Source organism: Dipodomys merriami, unplaced genomic scaffold, assembly GCF_024711535.1.
Source record: "Dipodomys merriami isolate MVZ:Mamm:240054 unplaced genomic scaffold, mDipMer1.0.p SCAF_25, whole genome shotgun sequence".
Classification (NCBI taxonomy): domain Eukaryota; kingdom Metazoa; phylum Chordata; class Mammalia; order Rodentia; family Heteromyidae; genus Dipodomys; species Dipodomys merriami.
The window spans coordinates 24,252,564-24,264,796 of NW_027203937.1; the positions used below are offsets into that span (position 1 = coordinate 24,252,564).

General features: G+C 35.8%; 1 protein-coding gene across 3 annotated transcripts in view; it reads right to left on the reverse strand.

The window, feature by feature from the left end:
- Nucleotides 1-12,233, reverse strand: part of Sbf2 (SET binding factor 2) — a 307,904-nt gene that overhangs the window by 244,857 nt on the left and 50,814 nt on the right. For all 3 annotated transcript variants that reach the window (XM_070035292.1, XM_070035290.1, XM_070035293.1), the window contains exon 2: nucleotides 4,395-4,480. In XM_070035292.1, coding sequence (XP_069891393.1) covers nucleotides 4,395-4,480 — 86 coding nt within the window. The remainder of the gene's footprint in view (nucleotides 1-4,394; nucleotides 4,481-12,233) is intronic.

A 12,233-nucleotide genomic window follows, 5' to 3' on the forward strand; every position in this document is an offset into this window, starting at 1 on the left:
TATTTATATGACTGTCTGTGGTTTCTGTGTATGCCTAAAAAGCACAAGAAAATGACAAAAATATCCCAGAACTAGAAAAGCAGTCATTATGTTTGGTTTCACTTATTTTCATATTTTTATTTTTAAAATCATTCCAAATTAAAGTTCACCATTTCTAAATAAAAGAAAAAGAATATAACTTCTTTATGTAAAAATGTAAGGAATTCAGTATCCTCTAAATTACATTTGAGATTCAATTTATTAGTGCATGAATGCTTAAAGTTATTTTCTACAAGTTGTACAGTTTAATTTTCAAATTAAACTTTAATCATGTTGATTTAACCAATCAGAATGATTTGACCAATCTGTCTTTCATTTAGAAAATATCTATATCAAATAGGTGGTACCTGAGAAGAAGAGATGGCAACAGAAAGTAATTTCGATATAGTATGCTCTGAACCTCTATTTGTTTCTAAATACAAAAGTTGGTCTCCATTCAATAATACAGTGCTATGATTTGGATATAATGTAGGTATCCCCCCAAAAGTTTGTTGCCAAGAAAACTTGGACTGGGAAGTGGGAGATCATTGTTCACTAGAGGCATGTAGGACTCTCCTTGGTAGTTCTCCTGAGGGCTGTTATAAAAGGAACAATTCTGGAATATCCCATTTTTTATGACCCTTGTATAAGCTGTTATCACCTGCTTGCTTCTGCATACATTCTCACCCCTGCTATCTGTGTTGCCAGATTATGCAGCCAATTTCCATTTTTCTATGCCACAGAACCTGTACTATATGCCACAATATTACAAACATATGAGCTAAATAAACCTTCTTCTTGTGAAGTAGCCGGTGTCAAGTATTTCATTATAGTCATGTAAAGCTGACTTAATATAAACAGCATTCTTTCAACATTTTTTTAACCTCAGTTCTTCCAAATTACAGAATTCTATTTTCAGATCCTGTATTTATACTAAAATATAAATGCTAACATAGCTTAAAATGTCATTTCTAGAATACTCTCACATCCTGACTGAAACTAGGAGTTAAAGACCTGGGTTTGAATACTAGCTCTGTTGCATCCTGGCTGTCAGACGTGGTAAAATTATTTAAATTTGCTAAGCCTCAGTTTATTTACTTGTAAATTAATGCATGATTACCAATTATTAAGTTACTATCATGTAAATAATGATAGTCTATCCATGCTATACAACTGTTTAGGTATTAATTACTTTAATGTTATACACTAAAAGTAATTCTGTCTTTTTTTTTTTTTTTTTTTTTGTCGGTCATGGGGCCTGAATTCTGGGCCTGGGTGCTATCCCTCAGCTCTTCAGCTCAAGACTAGCGCTCTACCACTTGAGCCACAATGCCACTTCTGACTTTTTTTTTCTGCTTATGTGGTACTGAGGAATCGAACCCAGGGCCTCATGCATGCAAAGCAAGCACTCTACCACTGAGCCACCTTCCCAGCCCGCGTAATTCTATATTGGAAAGAAAATGACTTTGCCTGTATACACAAAAAAAGTCACTACTGCACAATAGGGACTGGGCCAAATTAGAGTCACATTTGATTATATCTGTCTTTGGTTTTGACACAATAGGAGGATACCACAGTTATCTAAATTATTGCTGTTTATATGCAGAATAATAACAAATCCCTAATACATGAAAGGCAATAAATAGGGGCTGGGAAGGTGGCTCAGTGGTAGAGCGCTTGCCTTGCATGCCTGAGGCCCTGGGTTCGATTCCTCAGCACCACATAAACAAAAAAGAAAAAAGCTGGAAGTGGCGCTGTGGCTCAAGTGGTAGAGCACTAGCCTTGAACTGAAGAGCTGAGGGACAATGCCCAGGCCCAGAGTTCAGGCCCCACAACCGGACCCAAAAAAAAACCACACACACACACAAAAAAGAAAAGCAATAAATAATTTTGAGGCCACAAACATTAGCAGTAATTTATTCTGTTGTAATGAACTTTGATATATAATAAATTTATTTTGTGTTTGATGAAGCATAATATATACTAAAGAATCAGAACTATTAGCAATTAGGAAAAAAAGTTAAAAAATTTACAACATAATCTAACATCTCAAATATTCTTTAAGTATTAATATACCCCGTAAAACTTTGAAATAGTATGCTAAAAACCTGTCATGATATCATCTAAGAAAGCCTTAAGTAAAAAAAGTCTGTCTACCTCTGACACCCCCATTTCACTAACCCAGAAGGACATTAACTCCACCTGTACAGGCACTAACAGCAGTTGAACATAGAGTTTTATCACATAGAGAAAAATATATTTTTTTCTAAGTAGTAAAATCAATGTTTATTTCTTCCTTGCTATTGAAAAATATCAGAAGCATCTATTCCCTTGGTCTTCAAAACATAAAAAGTATCCTTTTTAATTCAGCTATGATGAATCCATGATCTCACTTTGCTTCCATAATGTTTGCTGTTCTAGAAAGCTATGAAAGTGAATCACTTTTCATACTGTCAAACTGATACCATTTCTAAACCTCCACAATTCAATGTGGGAAGTAGAAACTTACAGAAAAGTGGAATCAGTTCACTAGTACCCAATTTTCCACTTTCAGTCATCACTAAAAAGGATGTACTATCAGAGTTTCAAAGCTTTTACAGTAACCTTTTATGGTAAGGCCAATTACTTGTATGTGAAGGCATGTGAGGGAGAACAGAAAGGAATGCAAGGGTCTCTCTAAACAGCCACTTCCTTTAGATCCTTATAGTCCTCCTTTTTTAATGCCAAAATTCAAGATTTACCCTCTCTGTGAGCCTATGAACTCACAACCCTTTTTAGGTGGTTGCAATATAAGAAATAAAACTAAGTACTCAGCAATGTATCTTTCATCCTAGTAAAGTACAATGAGTCATCAATGAGGATGAAGAAATGTACAATTTTCAACATTTTATTCCCAACAGACATTTCTGATACATGCTAACAAGAGAATAAATAATTCTTCCTCTGAGTGAGATACTGAGAGATACTGAGATACTTCAACAACAACAGTGATAATAAATAACTGTCTACCTCATTTATAGAACACTTGTTTTATAGAAGGTATGGTATTATGTGTTTTAGGGGCATCTTTTCACATTTTATATGTATAATACTCTGTGAGATTAGTACTTTATGGATAAAGGTTCTGATGAGCAAATACATTAAGTAACTTGTCAAAAGTCATATCATATGGCTGCCTAGGATTTCATCCCAGGCAGCCTACTTCAGAGCTTGAATTTTTTTTCCCAGTACTCAACTTTGAACTCAGAGCTTCTACCACTTGAGCCACATTCCCAGCACTTTTCTGCTCTGGTTATTTCCCAAGTAATGTTGCCCTTTTGCCTAGATAAGAAGTCTGAACCTCAATTCTATTTTTGTATAACTGAAATAATAGGTACATACCACCACAACCAGCTTTTACTCATTGAGATGAGGGTCTCATAAAATTGTTGCCTAGGCTAGCCTTGAGCCATGATCCCCCTAATCTCTATTTTCCAAGTAGCTAGGATTATGGACGTGAGCCACTGTGTACATCCTCAGAGTCTGCACTCTTTAACTGTCATATTATGCCATACGATTTTCTCAATAAGAACTATTTGGAAGAAAACTGTTCATACACATATCTTAACCTAAACATGATATAAAAATGTCCCCTTTCCCTCTTCCTTCCCTCTCTGTCTCTGTCTCTTTCTCTCCCATTTCTCCCTCACTCATACATAGCCAACACACATTCCTCTTTGTCACTTCTTTCTCTTTCTCTATGATGTTTAAAGAACCAAACTCTAAAGTCATATTTGGAAATCTTTAGTGACCATCTTTCTAGTCCTCTTTTTTACCACCCTCCGTGAGTCTGCCATGGTATTAAGATAAACAGAATGGCCAGGCAATTATAAACTACATCCAATCACTAAATACCCATGGACTGACTAACAAAAAAGGAAACTTGCAAACTCTGTAGTTAACAAGGAAAGAATTCAGATTTGTGATTTCAAGACCAGCTCAAACCATAACTGGTAGCCATTAAATGAACATTTAGTTTCTTGTCTGTGTTATTGCTTTGTTTTCGCTATACAAAAAGCTGGGAATTTTCAGAGAAAATATAATATTTGCTTAGTAATATGTAAACTATTTAGGCTAAGATTTTTACTAAATAATCAGAGTTTTTAATGCTTCTGAGTAAATAAATACGAATTTTACCTTCAGTGGGAAAAATAAGAGTACAGAACAGGTACTCCAGAATCAACAGATTTAGTGGTATAAGAGAGGAACAAATTATTTCTAGGAGTATGTTTCAGGAATATCATCAAATTATTTAACAGGAAACATAAGGTAATGCAAACAGAAATACAATATTTTAGAAAGAAAAATATCATCATCAAAATATAATACTCATTTACCAATTCAATTCCCTGTGGAAAAGGTGTATCATCCCAGTCCTTCTGTGGAAATCTCTGGATTATTTTTCCCAGACCTTCTCCTGGCCCTGTTAATAAAATGAAAATTAATCAGTTTTAAGTTACTAAGACATCTAAATATCCTTATACTAATATTTACTTCAAAATAAGTATTTGAGTGAGGTGATATACAAACATTACCTAAAATTAAAAGGAAACAGAATTCCTCTGGTGGGTAGATAACAATTAATATGGTCAAGTTGTTTGTTTGAATGTATGAAAGAAAATAGAACAGCCGGGCGCTGGTGGCTCACGCCTATAATCCTAGCTACTCAGGAGGCTGAGATCTGAGGATCGCGGTTCAAAGCCAGCCCGGGCAGGAAAGACCATGAGACTCCTATCTCCAATAAACCACCAGAAAACCGGAAGTGGCGCTATAGCTCAAGTGGTAGAGCGCTCGCCTTGAGCTGAAGAGCTGAGGGACAGCGCCCAGGCCCAGAGTTCAAGCCCCACGACCGACAAAAAAAAAAAAAAAGAAACAAAGAATGAAAATAGAACAATGAAACTTGCCGAAATTTATTTTAAGAAAGGGAAATGGAATAAGAAAGTGAGATTGGGATCCATTGTAATATATGTATAGAAAGATACTAATAAGCCCCCAAAACTGTACACCTAATTTATACTAATAAAAAAAAAGCATTCCTCCAAAATAATACTGAAGTCGTAGGCAATCCCTATCTTGTAACCTGACAAATAGGAGGAGGAAATGAAATCTAAACTCTAGCTACCTATCACACAGTGGAAATAAATTGCTCTCTGTGCTTCAAAAAGAAAGTAAAAACAGTATCTCAAGCTGAATTTTAAGAGTTGTTCTATGGACTCAATAATAATCTTAAATGACAAATAAAATGGCACTATTAGCACTAAGTTTCAGTTTTGGGTTATAAATACTGTGATGGGTTAAATACACATTTTTTTAAGATGGCCCACCTGAGGCCTTACATTATCTAGGTAAAGTTTCTCAACATTGGTATTACTGACATTTTGAGCTGGGTAATTCTTTCTTATATGTTAGGTGAAAAATAAGGTCTTATACTTCGCACTATGTTTAGCAGCACCCCCTAGCCTTTACTCCCTAGATGTCAGTAGCTCTTAGAAACCACCACCAACACTGTGTTATTACAACCAAGAATGTCTCCAGATATTGCTAAGTATTCCCTGGGCTAAAAACCACATATATATATATATATATATATATCACTATTATAAGATGGATCAACTTATAGTTGTTGAACTTTAGGAATATTCAAATATTTGTATCAACTAGGGGAAGAAAATATATGTTGGATCAAAGTTGCTTTTTACTTTCATTGGAGGAGCAGTACTCAACATTAAACCCTACACTTCTATCTAATATGCTAAGCAAATACTCTACCACTATCCCCATATCCCCAGCCCCTGCTTTTTGCTATCCTTCTGGGTACAATCATTAGCAATGCCAGAGAGATAAGAAAGTACATTTATATATTCATACATACATACTAGTTTGTTTTATTTATTTCCAATTTAAGAGATGAAAAGGGTTTATTTGGAAGAAGCATAACTTTCAAAAGTTTCCCAGAAGCACATACCTAATTTCATAATGATATATAGTATTTTAATAACTTAAAGCTGAATTTGAAATACTTAAGAACACTTCTACATACAAATCAAAATATGATTAATGGGCTGTGAGGCTTTCTGTTACACTAAATGTTATTTGAAAATGGAACCCACAAAAGTTAGAAAAGACAAAAATCAAAAAGGCATCTTAAAATCTTTTTTAAAAAATTAAAAAAATCAAAATAGTAAAATAATGTTTCACCATAAATAAAATGTACAAAGAAGTTGATGTAGTGGTACATGCCTATAATCCCAGCACTTAAGAGGCTAAGACAGGAGAACATTGCCCCATTTGTTAGGAAATGGAAAGACTTGGAAAAAATTCTATTAAGTGAAGTAAGACAGGCCCAAAGAAACATAGGTCCCATGGTTTCCCTTACTTGCAATAACTAGTGTATGTCTAAGTCAAGCAGAAAAGGTCAGATAAGTTGATGTTAGGGAAATGAACCCTAAGATATGTATTCAAATGTTTTTTTCTTTCAGGCGATTCTTTCTAACATATTTATAAGATTATTTCATTGTTGCTTTGTTGTCCCTCCCGCATGGTATAACCCTTGCTTTCACTGTATTTGATGTTGGTATAATTTGTGGAGAGGAAGGGAAAAAACAAATTGTTTAAATAGGGATACAGGTGGACCCACTGCAACAATGAGATGTACAAGTCCTTATGTCGAAAATGAACTTTACAACTTTGGGGGGTGGGGGGGTTAGGGAGGGATGGGAAGGGGAAACAAAGGAGGAGGCTACAATGCTTGATAAGAAATGTGCTCATTATCTTGCCCATGTAATTGTAGAGGCTAAGACAGGAGAATTGTGAGTTTGAGGAAAAGAGTGACTATTTCAAAATAAAAAAACAAAAACAGGTGTGTGGCTCAAGTAGTAGAGCTATCAAGAACCAGACCATGAATTCAAAGTCTAATACCACTGAAAAAGTAGAAAGCATTCTAATAATTTGGTTTTTAAAATACTGAACACATAAATAAGTTATTGTTGGGTAACAACTTTTGAGGAGGTTACAGATGTACCCTACAAAAAGCAAACAAACATTTTCTGATTCTTCTTTGATTTTATGTATTAATTCTAAATGTTTAAACTTACTTCTCAAGTTTACATATATTTTTATTATTATCTTTATGAGCAGTACTGGCTGCATTTGAGAATACTGAGATGATGATGTTAAACACTGAAGAACAAACCACAATATGGAAAAACTGTTCTAGAACCAGATTCTTCTTCATGCCCACAGAGTAAGTGGGGGAGGATCCAGTCAGGTGTAGAAGCATCTCCTGTTTGTACTCCATATTAAATGGAAGCAGGATGACTGAATGACAGAATGCCTGAGGGAGACATTTCTCAACAACAAAATAATATCTACTACCCTGTACATGGCTTAACCGGAAAAGCCAAGTAGATCAAAGTAGATCAAGCTCTTTCAAATTGATAGTCTGGACACAATTATATAGAAAGAAGATTTAGTCAGAAAAAATTTACAAGAAAAGTAGGGAACACATATGAAAACTTTGCGCAAATATCTGAAGAGATGTTACATCAAAGAAGATATAGTAGGGAAGACCCAAGTACAAAGATGAGATATTTCCAAGTTTAAGCCCCACAACCACACCAAACAACAACAATATATATTATATATATATATATATATATAATATTTATAAAGAACTCTAAAAACAACAAAAATGCTGTGATCATTCAATAGGGAAAGAATCTTTTCAATTAATGGTGCTAAAACAACTGGATAGCTATTTGCATAAAAGAATGAACTTCAATATTCAACTTAAATAACATGCCAACTAAAAATAGCCCCCCTACTATAAAACCTAAACCTATAAACATTTTTTTAGCATTTTTATTTGCCTACATTAGTTACACAGGAATTTCTTTCCACATGTTTACAATATATTCCAGTCAAGCTTACCTCCTCTATTACTCTCCCTTCCCAAAACAATTTCAACATAAATATATAAAACTTGTTTTAAAAAATACTTTTATAAGCCAGGCACTGGTGGCTCAGGCCTATAATCCTAGCTACTCAGGAAGCTGAGCCTGGGCAGAAAAGTTCATGTCACTCTTATCTCCAATGAACCCACCTGAAAACTGGAAGAGGTACTGTGGCTCAAAGTGGTAGAGCACTAGCCTTGAGCAAAAGAGCTCAGGTAAAGTGCTTAAGCCCTGAGTTCAAGCCCATGACTGACAAAAACAAAAACAAAAAACTTTGTAGGGGTTGGGAAGGTGGCTCAGCGGTAGAGCGCTTGACTGAGGCCCTGGGGTCCATTCCTCAGCACCACATAAGCAAAAAGAAAAAAGCCAGAAGTGGCGCTGTGGCTCAAGTGGTAGAGCGCTAGCCTTGAGCTGAAGAGCTGAGGGACAGCGCCCAGGCCCAGAGTTCAGGCCCCACAACCGGAACCAAAAAGAAAAACCAAAAACTTTGTAATCTTTAATTACACAATAAATTTTAAAGAAATAACTCCAGAAGCATAATCCATAAAAGAAAAAAAAATGTGTGTGTGTATGTATACCAGTACTGCGGATGGAGATCTGGGTGCTGTCCTATAGCTTTTTTTGTTTTTATACTTTTTCTTTTTCTTTTTTTGCTGGTCCTTGGGCTTGAACTCTGGGCCTAAGTGCTTTCCCTAATCTCCTTTTGCTCAAGCCTAGCACTCTACCACTTGAACCACAACTCTATTTCTGGCTTTTTCTGTGACTAATTGGAGATAAAGAGTCTCACAGACTTTCCTGCCCAGGCTGGCTTTGAACCACAGTCCTCAAATCTCAGCCTACTGAGTAGAGCTAGGATTACAGGCTTGAGCCACTGGTGCCCAGCAAAAAGAAAAATTTTTGAAAAACAAAATAATTTTTAGGTGCTAGAGGCGTGGTTCAGGTCATCGGAGCACCAGCCAATGAGCATAAGCTAGTGTCAGATAAGGAATCTGAGTCCCGTTTTGGACAAAAATAAAATACTGATTGACTGCAATACGGGGCTTGAATACAGGGCCTAGTGCTATTCCATTACTTAAGCCCTTTTTACTTTAGATGTTTTTCACATAGGGTCTCAAACTTTTGCCCTAGTCAGCCTCAGACTGTGCTCCTCATACTTCTAATGTCTAAGTAGCTGGGATTACAAGTGGGCACCACTCTGCTCAGATAATCTTCCAATTTCTACAGGACAGTCCTTTGAATATTTAAATAAGATCTCATTTCCAACAAAAATCTTATTTCCTGCCTCCTCATCCTTTGCTCATTTCTAGTCCTTATTTCAAACTATATAGTGAAGCAATGATTTACACAGAATTCCCACTGTATTAAATATTGAAGTAATATCAAAATGATTTTTTTTTGTCGGCCGTGGGGCTTGAACTCTGGGCCTGAGCGCTGTCCTTCAGCTCTTCAGCTTAAGGCAAGCACTCTACCACTTGAGCCACAGCACCACTTCCTCAAAATATTTTAAAGTTTATAAAAGGTGGGCATTAATGGATCGATCATGCCTGTAATCCTAGCTTCTCAGGAAGCTGAGATCTGAGGATCACAGTTTGAAGTCAGCCCAAGCAGGAAAAGTCTGTGGACTCTCCAATTAACTACCACATAAAGCTGGAAGTGGAGCTGTGACTCAGGTGGCAAGAGTGCTAGCCTTGAGCACAAACAGACAAAATGTTCAGGGACAGCTCCCAGGCCCAGAATTGGAGCCTCAGGACTAGCATATCAAAGAATATGGTCTCAGGATCTAGACTATTTACTTGTTGACCCGTTTCCAGTATTTACTTGCTATTACTTGACTCTGAGGAAACTATATTACCTCTCTTATGCTTCATTTTTCCTTTCAACATGTGAAATGGGATGTTATTATCTACTTCTTAGAATTGTATTATGTAAATATATGTTAACTTGTATTTAAATGTGTGTTAATGAGTGTGTATCAATCTGTCCTACTTGAGAAAACTAATTTGGAATGCTTGATACACTATAACAGCATGGTTTTTATATTGAGTTTTTTGGTGACCATAAGCCTTTTTTAGATTTATTACAATTTCTTTTGAATAAAACGTAATTTTTTAACAAAACCACATTTGAAGCTAGTGTAAGTGGCTCATGCCTATATTTCTATATTCCTAGCTATCAAATGTATTGTGCCTAAGTATAAGGAATCAGTCTCAAAGACTACATTATAAAACAGAATAGAAATAGGGTGACAAAGGCTGAACAAATGCAGCAATGTCTCACTTGACACTATGTTGAAAGTGAACTATACTATTTGTAGGTGGGGATGGGAGGGAAAATCTGAGAGTGTGAGGAAAGGTGTGGTATTGTACAAAAAGAACTGTGCTCATTACCTGACTTATGTGATTATAACCCTTCTGTACCTCACATTTATAATAACAGTAACATCAAAATCTAGGGGATAGCCGGGTGCTGGTGGCTCATGCCTGTAATCCTAGCTACTCAGGAGGCTGAGATCTGAGTATTGCGGTTCAAAGCCAGCCCGGGCAGGAAAAGTCCAAGAGACTCTTATCTCCAATAAACCACTAGAAAACCAGAAGTGGCGCTGTGGCTCAAGCAGTAGAGGGCTTGCCTTGAGCTGAAGAGCATAGAGACAGCGCCCAGGGACAGAGTTCAAGTCCCAGGACAGACAAAAAAAAAATCTAGGGGATAGTGGTTTGAAACCAGCCTGGGCAGAAAAGTCAACAAGACTTCCATCTCCAGTAAAAGAACAAAATGCAGGAGCAGAAGTGAGTAAAGCAAGCTAAGTGATGTGACACCTTGACGCTGCTATCAGAAAAAAAATTTTCTTGCTATCCTATATAAATGGTGTTTCATAATCAGGTTATAACCCTATTTAATTTTCTTAACACATGAAACACTTTAGATCTTATGTCTGTTGCCAACTATACTGACATTACTCAATCTTTAATTTTAATATTAAATGTTTTCAGTTAGGCAGATATACCATAAAATGAAACTATCTTAAGTTTGATTAAACTCTCAGTAAAAACCATTCTAGTAAATGTGAACAAAAACTGAAGGACTCAAGTGACAGTACCTGCCTAGCAAGTGCAAGGAAGGGAAAAGTATTATGCTATACTAAGCTATCACTCCAAGAGTTTCTCTAGAAAATTTCTTGTAAAGTTATATCAATTTAGAATAAGTCTGGATAAATTTTTCCACAGGGAAAAAAATTCCATAGAAAAAAAGTCTTGGTTAAATATGGTACATAAAAATTACTGACTTTGTGCCAGGTGCCAGTGACTCATGCCTGTAAGCCTAGCTACTCAGGAAGCTGAGATCTGAAGATCATGGTTCAAAGCCAGCTTGGGTGGAAAAGTCTGTGAAACTCTCCAATTAATCACCAAAAAGACAGAATAGAGCTCAAGTGGTAGAACACTAACCATTTTGTGTGTGTGTGTGTTTAATGCTATTATTACAAATGTGAGGTACAGAGGGGTTATAATCACATAAGTCAGGTAATGAGCACATTTCTTTTTGTACAATACCACACCTTTCCTCACACTCTCAGATTTTCCCTCCCATCCCCACCTACAAATAGTATAGTTCACTTTCAACATAGTGTCAAGTAAGACATTGCTGCATTTGTTCAGCCTTTGCCACCCTATTTCTATTCTGTTTTATAATGTAGTCTTTGAGACTTAAACACAATACAGATATCATCTGTAGTAATAGTTAATAGTTAATTCCCTTTTATTGCTGAATAGTATTACATTTTCTTAAGGATACCATAATAATTCACTTAGTTCTTAAAGGACATCGGTACTGTTTGCAATTTCTTATAATTGCAAATAAAGCCATTCTAACCACATGCATATTAGGTCTTTGTGAGAATGTAAGTTTTTAATTCACTTGAATAAAAATGGGGAATAGGATTACCTGTTCATCAAGTGAGATCTTGGGTTTGGTGATGACATTTTAGATGCAACACCAAAAGCATAAGCTATGAAAGAAAGGATAAGCTAGACCTCTTTAAAATTTTTTTAAAAATTCCATAGAGTGCTAGTCTTGCAAAAAGAAGCTTAGCATCAGTGCCCAGATCCTGAATTCAAGCCCCAGGACTAGAACCAAAAATAAAAAATAAAAATAAATAATGAATTGTGAGTTTGCTATGCAGAATTAATTTGTATAACTGCTATTAATTTATTATTTTAATGGTATTCCTTG